Here is an 18,032-nt window from a genome sequence, read left to right as displayed (position 1 = left end):
AGTGGCTCTGCAGGGTCACGTTTAGGGACATGGACGTGGGAGCGAGAACAGACCCACACAGGCGGCTGCTCAGAGTGGCCGGCGCCGGGGGAAGTTCCCCCAGCCCCTCAGCCCCGGCCCCACCTGCTCAAACGTTCGCTTACACAGAACACAGCAGCTCACCCCACACCCCCTCCATCGCCAGCCCAGGGCCCTCCGGTCCAAGTCCACTGACCACTGGAAAGTCTCCCTCAACAAGGAAAAGCAAGAGGAAGTGCAAGCAGGGAGGGGAGAGAGGCGTGCGCCCACGGTCACAGCTCACGAGCCCCACGGGGCAGAAGCCGCCGAGGTCCGTCAAAGGCGACGGACACACCCAGGAACCCCGGCCTCAAACAGGAAGGAACCCCGACACCTGCTCCAGCACAGGCAGACCGTGAGGACGTGACGCTCAGTGACAGCCAGACACAGGACAAGCACTGTGTGACCCCACTTACATTCGGACCTAAAGCAGCCAAAGGCAGAGACGGGGCGGGGAGGGCGGGGTCAGGACTGGGGGTCGGAGTGACTGCAATGGGGGCGAAGAGGAAGTCCTGGAGATGGTGGTGGGGACGGCTGCACAGCGATGTGAATGCCACTGATGCCACTGAGCTGTGCACTTGAACGCAGTTAAAAGGGTTTTATGTTATGTGCATTATAACCACAATTAAAAACAGTCACTTCGAAAAGGTAAATCAAAACCCGAGAATGTTCTGTCCGTCCAACGCACACAACACCTACTGAACATTCACGGGTCCGAGTCCGGCGATCAGAATGGACCCGGCGGCCACGCGGCTCACAGCGCAGCCGGCACCCGCACAGCCCAGGGGCCCAGGGTCGCACGGGGATCCCTACTGCCTCCCCTGGAAGCTCCCCGAGCGAGCCTGAGTCTGGGTTCGGGTCCTCTGAGGACAGTGCCCAAGCCCCTTGCTTCCCTCCCCCTCCCCTCATCAGAAGAGCACCCCCAAACGTAGCTGTGGGCAGGTATCATGGGGACGCCTGGCCCGGGCCCCTCCCCAGCAGCTCAGAGAGTCTGAGGGTGCAGAGATGAGGTTCTTATGTTCTCCTGGCCTCTGCTCACAAGCTCCCTCCTGGGGGAGCCAGTGGAAAACCTCCAATGCAAAACCTCAGGGGGGGCAGGACCCCCAAAACCCCCCAGCCCCCACCCCGGGACCTCGGCCTCTGCCGGGCACTCCCAGGGCCGCCTGCTATTCCTGCCCAGGGCCCCGTGACCACAGAACGTGAAAGCCCGTCCTCGAGGTGCAAACGCCCCTGCCTTTCATTTCCAGGCTCCAGGCTCCAGCCCCGCTGTCCCGGCTCACACAGCAGCGGTTCGGAGGCACGGTCCATGCTGGCCATGAGGGGTTCTTCCCAAAGCCCAGCTCAGTGCCACCTGCTGCATCTGGCCCATCCTCCCTGGACAGCCTGCTCCCTGAGCCCGCGGCCGCTGGCCCCTGTGTTCCAGGTTCCCACGGAAGCACAGCCCCCACCCCCCCATTCAGCTTCTTTCTCCAAGACTCCGCGGCAAAGCCAGTTCCCGCCCCCAATCATCACCACCCCTGGCCACACCGGGCACTTGGCTGCTCACCTTCCTGGCTCCTGGGTGGGGCCTCGGCCGAGGGAGGCAGGGGCTTGGGCTCCAGCCTGCTCTGCAGCTGAGACAGCGGGGTGGGCTCTGAATTCTCCAGGGACGGGACGGGGGCGGCGGGCACCTCGGCCGACTTGGGCACCTGGATCTCCACCCTCCTGGGGGCGGGGTCGGCCGTGGGGGCGGTGGACACCTCGGAGACCTTGGCGGCGGGGGTCTCCATTCTCCGGTGGGCTGGCTCCTGGGGTTTGACGATGGTGATCTCCGTCCTCCGGGGCGTGGGCTCCGGCGTCTTGTGGCCCAGCGCCTCGGCCCGCTTCAGCCCGAACCGCGAGGGCCCGGGGGTGCCGGCGGTCTCCACCTGCTTGGACGAGATGTCGATGGAGATCTCGGTGCGCCGGGACATGGGCTCGGACTTGGGCCCCGACAGCTCGACCCTTCGCAGGGCGGCCTTGGGGGACCGCTGGCTGAGGGCGTCCACATGGCGGGCGGGCGGCTCCGAGTTCTTCGCCCCCAGGTCCTGGAACTTCTGGGTGGAGCTGGCCACGGTGGCCCGGAGCAGGGGCGTCTGGACCCTCCGGGGTGGCGTGGAGTTGGGCGTGTCTACCTCTTCGACCTCGAAAGATCTTTTCAAGGCTGAAAGACAGAGAGCAGGGCGGGATGAGTGGGGGCTCGGGAACCCCGGAACATCCCACGTGCGGCTTCACCTCTCAGAAGGGGGAAGGGACAGCCCCCCTCTACCAGGAGCCTCAGAGGCACAGCGATCATGGGGCAGAGAGAAAAGGCTGGAGCCCCGTCCCTGATGCCTGCCCCCTGAATTCCCGTCCCCCAGCCCTGGCGCTCCCGGCAGGCCCTCTCCGAGCCCTGGGCACACCTCCTTCTTGGCGGACACATGGCACAGAACCCTGGGTGGCAAAGCTCAGCCCCCCCACCAAGGCCCGGCAGGGACGGCAAAGTTCTCGGAGGGGGAGCTGTGCGGACCTGGGGTCATGTTACGGGCCATTCGAAGGCTGAACCCTCTGGGCTACAATGGTCAGAGGGGGTGGGGCTCAGGGCGGGCTCTAGGGGGGGCAGAGCGGGGGGCTCCCTCCGAGGCTGCAGGGAAGACAGGAGAGGCGCCAGGTGGTGACTGTGCAACAACGTTTACAGCTGTCGGTGTGGGTGCCATCTGCACCGTGTATGTGCGCGTGTGTGCGACCTGCACGTGTGCACCGTGTGTGCGTGTGCGTGTGCGTGTGGTCACCCCCCACAGGTGGCCAAGACTGCACGGCCCTTCCCCACGTCCATCACCCCCACGGCCAGTCCCTGCCCCTCCGCCCAGAGCCTCTCCTGGTGGCACCTGGTGCCCCAGACGGGAAGACGGGAAGGGGTCACCCTGTTCCCCACACCAGCAGCTCTGGGCTGTAACTGGAGTCGACACCCCAACCCCACCTGGTGGGCCAGCTCCGGGGTGTGGGTGCAGAGCTAGGGGTGCCCACGGCTGCCGCGCAGTCACGTGCCGGTGATGCACCTCAGCGGCCGCTGGCCTCCCTGCCCCGTTCCCCTCAGGGAACCCCGTCTCGGGGCCCCTGGGGCTCCGCGGAGGAGGGCACGGCTGAGGAGGCGGGTGGGGGAGGAAGGCTGGGAACAGAGGCCCATGCGGATGGGAGAAGTGGGGGCGGGGCCCTCAGAAAGCAAAACAGTCCCCAAGGGAGGGAACGCTGAGCTGTCAGCGCGGCCCCGGCGCTTGTGCAACAACAGCCAAGTCCATATAAAGAAGAGGCTGGAGGGTGCGGAGCCAGCACCCCCAGCTCAACCCTCCCTCGGCCCCTCCCTCCGCACCCCACCGGTGCCAGGCCCCTCCGCCGGCTCCAGTCCTGGGCCCAGGGGACAGGGTGGCCATGGCCGGCTGAGGTGGCCTGGGCGTGGGCAGTGTCACACAGCCCTTGTCCCCGGCCCTCCGACCAGACGCCGGCCAGCGGTGCGGCCCCTGGCACAGTCTCCCTGAGGGTCTGCCTCGCCCCTGGCCAAGGAGGAACCAGCTGACCCACTTCCCCGCGGTCCCGGGGGATGCGCCACGGAGCCAGCCATGTCCCGAGGGTCCCCAGGAGGTCTCTCCACCCAGGGGAACCCCCCCGCCCCCCGCACACTGATTCTAATGATGGCCTTAGGCTTTGGGTGTTAGGAGGAGCGGCTTCCTCTCGTCTCGGGTGTCCTGGCCGGAAGACAGGGTGCTCCGAGGGGCCGTCCTGCTCCCCACGCTCCCACCGGGAGGCTGGCCCGCTCCCTGGCCCCGGCCGCCGGGCTCTGGAGAACAGACGGTCTGACCAGCCTGCCGGGGCCACCAAACACACCGGCCCCGCCTCCCTCCCCAGCTGCAGGCAGGGCTGGGCCGCTCTCCATGCAGCCTGCGGGCACAGCAACGTGTGCAGTCATTAAAGAGCACAATCCGGGAGTGGGTGCCGTGGGCCCCCACTCCGACAGGGCCTCAGCGCTGGGCGGGGAGCCCCGAGGCCTCAGGACCCCAGACCTCGCCTTATTCCCCAAACTCATTACGTTCCTTTCTCCCTGGGACAGCTCTCCAGCAGCCTGGCAGGTGAGGACACAGGCGGACCCCGCCCCAGCTCCCCACAGCCCTCCCGGCCCCACCACACGGCCTGGTCCTTCCGGAACCTGCCGTGCTGCCTGCAGACACGGTCCAGCAGTGGCCCCCAGCATAGTATGTCCGAGTCCTAATTCTGGAACCGGGAAGTGACCTTGTTTGGGAGAAGGGGCTCTGCGGGTGTCATTAAGGGCAGACGGGTCTGGAGATGAGACTGTCCTGGGTGGGCCCGAGATCCAATGGCCGGTGTCCTCGGGGACAGCAAAGGAGAAGACACACGGGGAGGCCACGGGGGAGGCCACGGGGGAGGCCACGGGGGGGGCCACGGGGAGGCGGAGCAGAGACCCCCGTGATGCGTCCACCACCCAGGGGAGCGGAGCCCCCAGAGCCGGAGAGGCCTGGAGCAGGCCCCCTCGCTCGGAGCCTCCAGCAGGAGCCAGCCCTGCCCACACCTTGATTTATTATTTTTTTAAAATACATTTTTATTGATTTCAAAGAGAGGAAGGGAGAGGGAGAGAGAGAAACATCACTGATGAGAGAGAATCATGGATCAGCTGCCTCCTGCCCGCCCCACACCGGGGATGGAGCCCACAACCAGTGCACGTGCCCTGACCGGGAATCGAACCCTGACCTCCTGGTTCACAGGTCGACCTCAACCCCTGAGCCCGCCAGCCTGGCCGCGGGGACTGAGACACTACACCCCTCCGGTCTGAAGCCCTGGTTGGTGGCAGTTCGCGACGCCAGCCCTACAGTTACTGCGCCACCAGAACACGGGAGGGAGGGCCGGTCGCACTCCCCCCCCCCCCACTCGCCTTCGTGGATGTGGCGCCACGGCTGCCCTGGACCCGGCGTGGCCCAGCCGGAAGGAGCCTGCCCCCTGCCCGCCCGCATCAGCCCCCAGCCCATCAGCCCCCAGCCCGGTCGACACAGGGCCCCTCCTGCTGTTCGCTCCCTGCTGGCCCTGGAGCCCCCCCGCCCCACCCTGGCTGGGACAGGGGCCCAGGCACGCAGCCCCGCCCACTCCTGCTGTCCCCCGTCATTACTCAGGGCGCCCAGTTCCACTCCCAGGAGTGTCCCAACTGGGGCAGTAAGTTACTGCCACCTACCAGCAGCCGGTTAACTCCTGGAGTCGCCCGCCCCCCCTCCCCTCCCCACCCCCTCGTGCCAGAGGAGGGTCCTGGGCGACGGTGCTGGGGCCCGGGAGCCGCCTCACAGTGAGACTCCCGCAGGCACGTGGGCGCCGTGGCGACCTCGCTTCGAGAAGTCTCTCCGTGCACGGCCACGTCCCTGAGTGGGGCCTCTTCCTGGAAAGCCCCCCACAGAGGGCACCCCCTGGGCACAGGCCTCGGGGTGCTTGTCCCTGCCCCTGCCCGGGTCTGGCAGCACCGGGGTCATTCCGGGCACCCTTCAAAAGTCGCCCCAAGATGCTGGGCTTCCTTGTTTTTTGACTAAATGAAGTGACGGAGCGTGAGCGTGTTTGGAAGGATGTGTGTGGACCAGTCTTATCGCCGCCTTCCCGCAAGCGCACTGTTGGCGGCCTACACCGGACAGCACAGGGAGGGGGGGGGCGGGCAGAGATAGAGATAGAGATAGAGAGAGAGAGAGAGAGAGAGAGAAGCAGAGATAGAGATAGAGAGAGAGATGTGGGTTAGATAAGAGGAGGGCTTCCTGAGCCGGGCAGGGCGGCAGGCGGCGGGAGGCGGCCTGGGTGCAGCCAGGCTGCAGGAGAGCAGGGGGGTCGGGGGAAGGGGGGGAAGGTGACCTTTCAGGCCTCTGTGGGTCAAAGGTCGCCTGATAAATGGCAGCCCCTGGGAGGTGACTGACCACCAATTGCAGGCCCAGCTCCCAGGGTCTCAAACGTTAGGGAGCTCCTCCCCCCACCAGAGGGTCCCCACTGACCCCCCAGCCTCCTTTCCGCCTCTTCCCTCCCCGCCCACTGCTCCCCCAAACACACCTCTTCCCGGATGGCCAGGCCCCGCGAGAGCTGCTCCCTGAGAGCCCCGCCCCCCGACCAGGGAGAGGGGTCATCGGACCCTGCAGACAAGCCTCCGCGCATGGCTGTCGGCCCGAGCTGCCTGCGGCCCAGGACCGACCAGGGGAAACCAGGACTGACCAGAGACCCTCAGGGACGGACGGCCAGGCCCCCTGTGGCCGGCAGCTGTTCCCAGCCCCGTGGCCGCGCACACCGGTAGTGGCCACTCCCAATGGGCCCGGGATGCAGAACCACTGCGCCCCCCTCCACCCCCGCGGGAATGGCTGAAGCAATGAAAATGTAAAAGAAACCAACGCCAGGGGCCACAGGCCAGGTGGGAGCCTCCATCCATCACACGGAGGGACCGACAGGCTGTGTAGTGGCCCGGGGGTGGCCAGCCGGTGGGCGCTGCCCAGGCCAGTATGAGCAGCGGCCTAATTACAGGGGACAGTGACCCCGGGGGCAGAGTTCAAGCCCCGGCCAGGACCAGCTCAGGGCAGCACCCAGGAGTCCAGGTGCGCCCAGGCCTCCAGAGGAATGGCGGGGCGGGGGCGGGAGGGGGGAGTAGAGGGCGGGCTCCCCACAGCAGGGCCCAAGGCGGCCACGCTGGGCTGATGAGGGCGGAGCCTCGGCGACCCCACGCCCTGCAGAACCCTGGTGACTTCGGGTTCACATCTGCTGACCCTGAGGGTCTGGGCCTGCTCTGTGTCCTCAGGACACGAGGGGTTTGGCAAAGAAGTGGGGGAGCAGAGACTGACGGGGACCCTGCGAGCTGTCCCAAGGGGAAGGCCTCGGGGGCAGGTCTCGGGGGGTCCTTCTGCCACCTGCCTGCGGGGCTGAGGTGCACAGACACCTACCTCCAGGACCAGGTCCCACAGACAACCCCCAACTCTGCTCATGGCCGTGGGAGGAGGCAAAATGCAAGCTATTGACAGGGAGCTCCGAACCTCCTGCCAGAGCCCCTGGGAGGCCCCCCGCCTGCCCCCTGCCCAGCGCCCCCACGCAGCCCGTAACCTCTGACCCGCCTGCCAGACACACAGGCCCTGGCTGCCAATCTCCACCTCCCACCTTGGGAAGCCCTGAGGAGCCAGGCCCTTCCCGCCACCAGCTGCAGGGGACACGGGCAGGGAGAGGCCCCAGCCCTCGCCCACCCAGAAGCTGTCCACGGTCCCCACCCCCCACCCACCCACCCAGCCAGCCGTCAAGGCCCTCGTGGGAAGTGCTGGCGCAGGAGAGAGCGAGCTGCAGGAAATGAAACTGCAGAACGGAGTCATCCTTTCTTCACTGAAAATGGGGACTTTTCACCGCGTTGTCCCCAGCGAAGTGCTCGGTGTGGGCGGGTAGGAAGCTCTGCAGACGGCCCAGAGCCGCGGGGCGGGGCATCGAGTTGTCACAAGCGCCATCTATGCCCCACCCGGCCCAGGCAGATGACCCCTGCGGCCTCAGTTTCCTGGAAAAGTCCAGGAAGGGGCTGAACTGCAAGGCCCCTCCCAGCTCGGACACAGGATGACCCCGTGAAGGCCCTTCTGCAATCGGCCACCAGCTCCGAGGTGCGCTCATTGGTCCTGAACAACCAGGCCCGGCCATTCCAACGCCCGCAGAGCCGCAGGGGCCTGGCCAGGGTGGACAGGGCGGCGGCCCCCTCCCCTCCCGGCAGAGGTCAGGGGCCTCAGCTCTGGTCACATTCCTCTGCGGCCAAAAATGCAGCCGCCAGCAGTGCCTGCAGACTCGGTCTGGTCCGTGCAGCCTGCTCTCCACTCAGCGCCCCAGCCCGGAGCTCGGGAAGCCAAGCTGCAGGGACCCGGAGTCTCAAACCGGGGTGGGGGCTGGGCTGGGCACGCTCTTTCAATTTGACAATGAACTTTTTTTTATTTTCGTTAATCCTCACCCGAGGAAATCTTTCCATTGATTTTTGAGAGAGAGTGGAAGGAAGGGGGAGAGGCAGAGAGAGAGAGAGAGAGAGAGAAACATCGATGTGAGAGAGACACATGGATTGGTTGCCTCCTGCAAACACCCAGACCAGGGCCTGGGCATCGAGCCTGCAACCGAGATACATGCCCTTGACCAGACTCAAACCCGGGACCCTTCGTTCCGCAAGCCGAAGCTCTATCCACTGAGCCCAACCGGCCAGGGCTTGACAATGAACTTCTAAAAACAATGACATCTTGCTCTTTCCCTGAATATAAAAGCAACTTATGTGCGAAACCCAGAGAAAGCTACGGGAGACCCCCGCACCCCGGCTGTATCTGGCAAATGCCCCTCCAGCCCCTCCAGCGCGTGTGCCCTGTATTTCCACGTGAGGCTCCGGTGGCGGCTCCGCCGTGTGCATCTCTCCGTAGCACTAGCAGCTCACACCTCCCCGCACCCTGCACTCGCCCCTAAGTTCCCGGGACTCGAACCTGCTGCTTCCAAACCTTTCTCAGCTCTGCCGACCAGAACCATGCCTGCAGCTCAGAAGAAAGCAGATGCTGGTGCCCACCTCCCGGAGGTTCTGGGTGGGCCAGGCACCCCAGGGCGTGTCTGAGGGGCAGCGCGGGAACCCCTGCCCGCCCCCCAGGGCTCACAAAGCTTGTCCCCACCCCACCACTGAGAATCCTGTAAGAAGGAAACCCTAGCACCGCCCCTGACACCAGGAGCGCAGCTCAGCAGCCCCACACCCTCTCCCTCTGCAGAGGCACCAGGGCCAACACCCAGCCTCAGCCCCCACCGCTCCCCGGTCAGCGCCCAGGGCAGGCACACACGGAGGGCACACTGGGCAGTGCTGGGGGCGGAGGCCCAGGTGACGAGGGCGGCGTGTCGGTCACAAGGCCCCAACCTGCCCAGGGCCTACACTGGTTTACCTTCGGCAGAGAAGAGCCAATGTGCCAGGGCCTCCATGGGAAATAAGGTTGCCCTCACCTGCCACAGGAAACGGGGCAGGACAGAGGCGGGCCGTGGGCATCTGGGAGCCCACCAGGCCCCCCACCAGCCACAGATGGACTGTCTGGGTCCCACAAACTCCTATGCTGAATCCTAACCCCCATGTGATGGTATCGGGAGGGGGGGCCTTGGGGAGGTGATTAGATGAGGGTGGGGCCCTTGGGAATGGATTAGTGCCCTTATGACAGAGACCCCTTCTGCCCTGTGAGGACAGTGAGAAGACACCGCGTATGAGCCAGGAGATGCCTCACCAAACGCCAACCTACCGGCACCTGGATCTTGGACTTGCAGCCTCCAGACCTGGGAAATCAATGTCTAGTCTGTGGTACCTGTCAGAGCACCTGTCACAGCAGCCCGGGCAGACTAAGATGGTCCCCTCCCCTGTCCACCGACACAGCGTCTGCTTCACCGACTCCGCTAGTCGACGCACAGTGAGCGCTCACCACCTGCCGCCTGTTCTCAGGGCGTCTATTACATTAGCTCGTCGGCTGCCATGGCCACCTGAGGAGTATTTCACCCTCATCCCCATTTACAGGTGGGAACCCCAGGCAGAGAGGCTACGGGCTCACCCAGTATGACAGTGGGCAAGGGGAAGCCGCTGGGAGCCAGCACACTAGACCATTGCCCCCACCCCACCCCAGGGCCCCTAAAAGCTAAGCTCTCAAGGCAGAGAGCACCACTGAGCCCTGTGCACACCCCCCTGCAAGCCCCCGCCCCCTGCAAGCTGGGCTCTGTCATCCAGCTGGAGAGCATCGAGGCTGGGATGGGAGCAGAGGCAGCCCCCACAGATCCAGGCTCTGGGCCGCCAGCTGTCCCCACCCCCCACCCCGACTCCCGACAAGTAGACGGAGACTGGCATTGTGGCAGCAGAGGGCCAGGGGGCAGGTCTGGGCAGGAGGGAGTGACGGAAGATGCAGGCATAGGGGCAGGAGGACCGGAGTCCGCCTTCCAGTGTGGCCTCGGGCCAGCTGTGACCCGGAGTGAGCCTAGCGGCCCGGCCACCTTGCTGGGCTCCAGAGGACCCAGTGCCCAGCCCACCGCCTGGCATATAGTAGGTGCTCAATAAAGGCGATGGTTATGGAAATAATGAGAACCAGCTTGGTCAGAGGAAGTGCCTCGGAGCGAAGGGGGAACAGCTGGAAGGGCCTGGACTTGGGTCAGAGAAGAAGAATGCGAAGGGAGGGGGGGAGGCCAGAGCCTGACAGCTGGCTCGGGGCAGCTGTGTGCCGAGCCTGGCTCCATCATTTAAATATTAGGAGAGATGTAAATATCCGAGCCCTCCCCACCCCCCCGCCCCCAGCCCAGCCTCGCTGGGGCTGCAGCCAGAGCAGACGCAGGACTCCCTCCCTTGCCAGAGTCTCCATCCCTCCCTCTGCCCCAACACGGGTGCTTCCCGAGCCAGGACTTGGGTGGGGGCGGCAACGAGGGAGGGAGGGGACCCAGCTCCGCCTCCCTCCTCTTCCCTGCTCGGGGCCTGCAAAGGTGCAAGGAATGATCACCTTCCCATCGCACCCCAGGGCCCAGGCCTGCGGCGGGCTTCCTTAGCAGCTCAACAAAAAGGCACAGCTGCCCTCTGAAGTTTGCTGACGGAGGCCAGAGCGAAGGCGAGACTCGCGGAGCCTGCAACACACCGGGCGCCTCGATCCCACCTGCGCAATCCATCACCCAAGTCCCTCCCAGAGGCCAGGGGAGCCTGGAGCCCCCTCAGGCCCCTCACAGATGCACAACACAGCCCTGTCCCCCACCTCTTGTCTCAGTGCCCAGGGCCCTGTCAGCAGCATCACCTGCCTGGAGACCCTGCCTGGTAAACTCCTGCCCAGGCCTCTGCTGAGGTGCCCCTTCCTCCAGGAAGCCCTCCTGAGCCGATCCGCTCCTGGGCTCATGCCTGGCCCCGAGCACCCAGCACAGAGCTGGCTGTCAGCTGGCGCCCGCAGGCAGCTGCTGAGTAAACAAATGAGTGAGCGCCACTGCTCTTGCACCCAGGACAGACGGCGGGGCCAGCAGGGAAACACACACCCGCTACTTCACAGGCGCCTGCCCGACCTCAGACCTCAGTGGGGGCAGGAGGCAGGGGCAGCACAGAGGCCGGCGTGGCCTGGAGCCGACGTGCAGCTCTCCCTGGAGATGACAGGGATCTGCAGGGGACACGGGGCAGGGCCTGGCCTCGCAGGGAAAGGCCACCCACGTGGCAGGAGGGCCAGCGAGCTCTGCTCAGAGGCGGCTTCCTGTACCCGCCACCCAGGGAGGGGCCAGCGGGCACCGGGAGAGCAGGGGAACCAGGCGGCTGCCCTGGACGGTCCACCACCTGGGCCGGGCCTGGGGGAGGGGTGGCGGCAAAGGCCTGGATCCGAGTCAGACCCACTCGCCGGCCGGCCGGGGACTTGTCTCCCTTCCCGCCAAAAAGAAAGATGAGCGAGCCCATCCCTTAACCTCCTGCAGGCAGAGAGGGGGCTGTCTGGCCGTGGCTTCCTTCCCCACTCCTCACTGCAGCCTCCCCCCAGGGGGTGCGGACCCCAGGCCCAGCGGGAAGCCCAGCAGCAGAGAGGGTCAGGAGGCTGTGGGTGTGGGGACAGGAAAGCAGACACAGCTGCCCGGAGCCCAGTTCTAGCCTCCCCTGCAGAGCGAGGACACTGGGGTCAGGGGTTGGGGGAGACAGCCCCCAGGAGCCCCAACTCAGTCTAAGCAAGACCCAGGACGCAAGACACACCCACCCCATCCCCGCAGGACCTGGCCTGAGGCCTTGGGGTACCCCTGCCCGCTTTGTACTCAGGTAATAACTGTTGTCCAACCCCCATCAGATGGTCCCTCGATGCTACAGCCAGCGGTGCGGATGGAGGGGGCGGGGGGACACCTGGCCTGCCTCCCTCCCCCACCTCACCTGGCACCCAGGGTGCTGTTCTGTGCTTGACGGCACGGGACGGGGACACAGGGAAGAGGGGAGACAGGGAGGCGAGAGGCAGGTCAGAGCCTGGTCCAGGCGGTGGGGGCTGAGGGGGCAGGTCCCTCTTCTAAGCCAAGGCCCTGCTCTTGTCCCTCCCCCTCAACTCTGGACACTCGCAACACTTTAAACGTGACAACGAACTTGATGTTTCCAGGACGTCTCCTGTCCGGCCGCACGGCCTCCGGGCTCTGTCCAGACCAAACTAAACAGCCTGAGCCCCAAATGCCCCGGCGCCAGGGGTGTCTGGGGGCCTGAGTGGCCAGAGGGATGACAAATCCTCAGGCTCTGGGACTGTGTTCCAGAGAGTTCCTGCCTCATAAGCAACGCAGAGAGCCTCCAAATTTGGGAAAAAACCGAGGGATTTGGAAAGAAAGCCACTGTGTGCCCATTTCCCTCGGCGGCTCTGTCACGACAAAGCGCGGGAACGCGTCTCCTGGCTGGGCTTCTGGGATGAATCCAAAAAATGAGGCCTGCCCCCCAGCTGCCCAGAGGCCCCCAGCTGCCCAGAGGCCCCCACCCACCCCACCTTTCTACACACATGGCCCTGCCCTTGGGGGTCGCCATGCAGCAAGGGGGCTCCTTCCTGGGTTTGGAGGCCAACATGGATTCCTTAACCCCCCCTCCTCACTGGGGCCCTGTGCTCCCATCTGTACCCAGGCGTCTGTACCCCAGGAGTCTGTACCCCAGGCGTCTGTACCCCAGGAGTGTGTACCTCAGGAGACTCGGAGCAGCAGGCCAGCCCACCCCCAGGCGTGCAGCTGGGGAACCCAGGGGGCCCCTGACCTCTGGGTGTGGCTCCCCTGGCCTCTGGGAGTGCCAGGAGGAAGAGGAGGGACCCTGTTCTGCTCGGCCAGCACCAGGGCCTGAGGGCCACAGCGCCCACAGGTGGGCTGGGCCACAGCGGCCGGGCAGGCGGAGGAGCCCTGGCTCCCACCCGGCAAGCATGCAGCCCACACATCGGTGTGTCCCTGAGGACGCCCCGTCACAGAGGCCACAGGCCACCGCTCCTGCCCAGCAGGACAGCCCCATCCACAGACGTGGCCCAAGCAAGTGCCCACCATGTGCCTGCTGCCCACCCAGGGGCTCGAACTCTGGTGGGATTGTTTTTCCAGGCACAGAGGCCCCGAGGCCCCCACCTGTGACCAGACTTCCCATGCCCTTGGGGGGGGGGGGAGTGGTGCAGAGCTAACTGGCCCCGGAGGGGAGCAGGAGACACACGGCTCTCCCGGCTCCCCCGGCTCCCCGCCGTGAGACGGACTGCTCCCCACGCTGGGGCCAGGCTCAGCGCCCACACGACCAGGACGGGCAGAGGCTGCTGGCAAGGACGCCCCTCCCAGGCTCGGACCCCGCTCCGCCCTGACCGCCCCTCGGGAAGGCTGGGGCGGCAGAGCCTTAGGCAGGCGGCCCCCCCACACCCATCTGTCTTCACAGTCCAGTCGTCCAGCACGTGCCCTGTCACTGTCCACAGCGGCCTGCAGGGTGGCCTGTGGCCCACCAGCTGCGATGCCCGGGAGGCAGGGGTGAGAGGAGGCTGAGTCCCCCTCCCGGAGAAGGGACCCTGCAGCCCACACGGCCAGCCTCCTGTGACAGGGAGAGTGTGGCACCGCCCGGCTCCTGGGCCCGGGGGCATCTGCCGGCCCCCCAGGGGTTCAGAGGGCAGGGTCCTCCAGCGAGAGCTCTGGGGCCAGCGCTGGTCTGCTGCCCACTGACGTCCAGGACTTCCCGGATTCTTTCTCCGCGTGCAGATCTGGTGACAGCAAACACTTCAGGGAGGACGGGGCCCGCGCTCTCTAAGGAACACACCGTCCACAGCCCAGAGCAGATAGGGGAGGGGTCACGTCTCCTGCCACCCCCTCGCACGGGGAGTGCCAGGGACCAAGGCCACCCCTAGGCCCGTTTGTGCCGGGAAAGGTGGGAAATGAAACTAAAAATCACATCAGGAAAATACAAACTCCTCTTCTTGCCCCGCATGGGGGGCTCCCGCAGAGCCCGGGGGCCACTGTGTGGGGGAGGCCACGGCGGGGCCAGAGGTTCATGACCCCGGAGGGTGCCGCCACCCTCCCAGTCCCGGGCGACCTGCTCCCAACAGACACGTGCAACACAGCAAACAGGCTTCATCCCTGCTGCCTGGAGACGGGGCTGATGTCACCCCCGGGAACCGTCACGCCTGGGCCCTCCAGGGCGGGGGACAGGCGAGGAATCAGGTGACAAAAAGAGGTGGGAGCTCCACAGGGCAGGGGGCAGATGTGCCCAGAACGTGGGGCAAAGCTGAATTTTAACTCAGGTCACCCCCCTCCCCCCACACACACACACCAGGGCAGCTTCCTGTCTGCCCCCAGCACCCACTCACCCCCATGCCAGGGAGCCGCCCTGCAGGGGTAACACCACTCCCGCCGGCATCCCGGGAACACCCTTTGGCCCCGTGGCAGGATGCCAGGCTGCTCGGGTTGAAACTTGCCCCCGGGGACACGGGTCTCAGGACTCGCCTTGCTTAGGTGGTGGCGCCTAACGTCCCGCAGCCGAGGCCGAGCTGGCAGCTCCCTCCTGGCCCCTTCCACCCTGTCCTGCAGAAAGCGACTCCACGTGGGTGACCGCGGCCAAGGCCCCCAGAACAGACCCTCGCTCTTCCGGATGGACCTCAGTTCGTCCAGCTGCCTCCCCAGATGGCCCTGGCTCTGGGCGGGCATGCCTGGCCCTCCACAGCCACAGCCGGCCCCTCCTCATGCCCCGGCCCCGACAGACCAGCTCGCTCTGGCCTCCCCTGCCTGCACGGTTGCCCTGACCGGAGGCTGTCCTGCCTCCACAGTCAAGGTCTGACTTTCACTCAAGGTCGGCCTCCTCCAATAAGAACTCCAGTGGTCAGCCAGAGTGGCTTTCCCCTGCCCTGTGTCCCCCACTGTTGCACTGGGTCGTGCCCTCTTCTCCTTGCCCAGATCCTTCCATCCAAGGCTGCCAGCCCCCACGCCCAGCGCCACACCAAGCTCCTGGGACGTGCAGGGAGGCCGGCTTTCTGGTCTCACACACATGCAGGAAGCCGGGGCTCAAATGCCTGAACCCCCATCCTCAGAGCACGTCCGACTGCTCAGGGCACACATGGAGAGACTGACGCACACGGGGAACTGGAGGGTTCGAGGCCCCGCGCCCCAACCCTCAGGAGGTCTCCCCTGGAGTCACAAGGCTGCCAACTGCTGCCCTAGGATGGTCTCAATGAGGCCATTGTCTCCGACTAAATTAAAGGGTCAAGAAGCCGCCGGGAGGCAGCGCAGCGGCTGCCGGCATCTTCAGATGGGACAGCCGGCGGGTGAGGAGGGATTCGAGGCAGAGGCCCTCGCAACCTACGTGGCATGAACTCATGAACTGCGACAGCTGTTGGACCACACGACCCCCAAAGCTCCACCTCCCCATCCTGCCTCAGAGCGCATCAAACCATCCCTCCCCCGAAATCGCAGCGCAGTGCTTTGGGGCAGGGACTGCCAGCTGACCCAGTCCTGGGAGAGCGCGCCCTCTACGCGACCTGAAGGGGGCGCCCTCGGATATTTGGGACATGCAAAGGCCCTGAGGGGCAGCGGCAGAGGAGCAGTAGGGGCGCAGGGCAGGGGAGCAGGCAGGTCAATCCCGGAGCCCCCGGGGACGAGCATGCGCCAAGGTGTCCAGCCATCCAGCTCCGCAGCCCCTGACCTCTCTGGTGGTCTCACAGCTCCTGCCGGCGTCTGAGTGTTCCCACCGCCAGGCCAGCCCCCGGCACCCTCATCGTCCGCACAGGGGCACAGGGCGGGGCACAGGGCGGGCGGGCCACGGGGCAACGAGCACCCTCTGAGCCGCCAGGGCAGGCCCCGCCCAGAATCGCCACGGCCGGGCCCTGCGTGGGTCCAGCCAGTCTCTGGTTCCCAGACGTAACCTCCGGAGTCCGCTGGGCTCCGGACAGCCAGGTCCCAGCCCCGGGTCTGCCCGTGACGGGTGGAGGCCCTCCGGGCTTGGCCTCCAGCCCAGCCTCCCCTGCCCCAGCCCACCAGAAGGCTCTGCCCTGGGCTGCCGGGGAGCCCCTCCGAGGGGCGGGGCTCCTGGTCCCCACAGAGGCAGACCCGCCCTCAGAAATCCGCCGAGTGCGGGACTATTGTGTGCGCTTCCCTTCCAGCACTTTATTTACTCCCCAGGACGCAGGGCCACGGGCGTCACGAGGACGCACGAAAGCGCGCGCACGCAGACAGACACACACACTCACTCACACACTCACACACGCAGGCCCAAAGCCAGGAGGCCGGTCACACTCGCAGGGAGAAGCCCCCCTGCCCCCCAAGTCTCTCCATACTTCGTAAACCCCGGAGGGGGGAGGGGCCAAAATGCACTCCCCGTCCCTGCAGGCAGGACCCCCCCTCCCCACACAGCCCGACTGGGCGGGAGGTGGGGGGGGCGGCCGAGGACGTCCCAGGCGCGGATGGGGGGCGATGGGGCGCCCCCAAGACCGCTCCGGGTCCGCTGGGCGGCCTTCCGCAGCCCGGACTCTGCTCAGCCCAGGCCAGCACCGGGATGGGGGAGGGGGCCGTCCTCCCCGGAGAGCGCGGGGGCGGGTAGCCAACTCCCCCGACCCGCCTGCGGGGCGCAGGGCCGAGGGGACTTCGAGGGCCCACCCGGAGCGCCCCGGGAGCGGGAGCCGGAGCCGGAGCCCGAGGAGGGGCTGAGCGGCGGAGAGGGCACTGCGCGCCGGGTCCCGAGGAAGCCCGCGCCCTCCAGGAGGCTGTCGGCGCGGCACCCACAAACAACAATAAAAGGAAGGAAACCGGGCGGCAGGGGTCCCCGCACCGGGTCCTCCACGTAAGCGACGCGGGGCGGGGCGGGGGCGCGCGGCGGGAGGGCGCCCCATCGGGGTCCCGCCTCCCCCTCCACGCAACCCTGCAGTCCGAGGGGCCCGAGCGCTCCCACCGCCGGCGGCACCCACCCACCTTCGAAGTCCGAAATGATGCCGTCCAGCTGCGCGTTGACCGCGGGGTCGGACATGGTGGCTGGCGGAGGGCGGCGAGGAGGAAGCGCCGGGCCGGCGAGCTGCTGGGGCGCCCGCCCGCCTCCCGCTCCCGCTCCCGCCGTGCAGCGCTGGCGGCGGAGCCCCTCGGCCCGCGGGCTCTGCTGAATGAATGGGGGAGGAGGGCGGGCGCCGGCCTCCCGCTCCTGGCGCCCCCGCCCCGCTCCGCCCCCGCCTCCCGGGCGGATCAGGTTCCCGCACCCTGGCCCGGCCTCCGGGCTCGCACTGGCTGCTCCGCCCGCCTGTCAAGGCTGGGACCTGGGGCCTGGGGGGCTGGGGCGTGCGCTGCCACCGGGACCGGCTGAGTCCCGGGCGCTCGACCCGAGGGCCCCCTTCTCCCCGCCTGGCTCACGCCCAGGGGACGGCGACGGACGAGGCCGGCCCCCTCCTCCCCCACCCCGCGCCCGCTGCGGCCAGATGTGGGCGGATGTGGAGGCGGGCGGCGGACGCGGGGGCGGTGCCAGGGGGAGCGGACTCCCCTTCCCTGGGGCGCAGGGCTCCTGCTGCGGGAGCTGCATTGACGCGAGCAAACAAAGTTGGCTGCAAGCAAACAAAGTTGGCCACCGCCTCCCCTCGCTCTCGGCGTCGACAAGGTTAATGCTCGGGCTGGCTGCCCGCAGGATCCTGGCCGGCTGGCGGAGAGCCAGCGGGCAAGCGCAAGAAGGACTCACATGGCCCGGAGGGGGACCCCCCTCCAGCGACTCCCCCCGCCCCCACCCTTCCACCCGGGTCGCTCCTGTGCTCTCTGGGAGGGGGCGCTGGCCCAGCAGGGGCCTGGGGCAGGGATGCCAGAGGGGTGCTCCCCCCGTCCCCAACGAAAGGAGTACAGACCCGGTCCTGCCCTAGTTATTAGATGCGAGTGAAGGATGGGGAGACAGGAGGCTGCCAGGGGGCAGGAACCTCTACGCCTCTCCATCCCTTCAACCCCTTCAGCAAACATCCATTAACCCTGGTACCTACTGGGCAGGCAGGTCCTAGGGGCTGGGAGGAGAGGATGAG

The 18,032-nt window shown here is 66.8% G+C and overlaps 1 protein-coding gene across 3 annotated transcripts in view; it reads right to left on the bottom strand.

The window, feature by feature from the left end:
- SEPTIN9 (septin 9) overlaps nucleotides 1-18,032 on the bottom strand; it is a 120,973-nt gene that overhangs the window by 54,289 nt on the left and 48,652 nt on the right. For 2 of the 3 annotated variants that reach the window (XM_070393431.1, XM_070393433.1), the window contains one exon: nucleotides 1,604-2,239. In XM_070393431.1, coding sequence (XP_070249532.1) covers nucleotides 1,604-2,239 — 636 coding nt within the window. Of the gene's footprint in view, nucleotides 1-1,603; nucleotides 2,240-16,956; nucleotides 17,162-18,032 lie in introns of those variants that run through there. The other variant, XM_070393432.1, reaches the window with a different exon arrangement.

Source organism: Myotis yumanensis, unplaced genomic scaffold (assembly GCF_028538775.1).
Source record: "Myotis yumanensis isolate MYYU_CA2020_CCGP unplaced genomic scaffold, mMyoYum1.0.hap1 SCAF_16, whole genome shotgun sequence".
In the NCBI taxonomy this organism is placed as follows: Eukaryota; Metazoa; Chordata; class Mammalia; order Chiroptera; family Vespertilionidae; genus Myotis; species Myotis yumanensis.
This window is presented reverse-complemented; position numbering and strand designations above follow the sequence as displayed.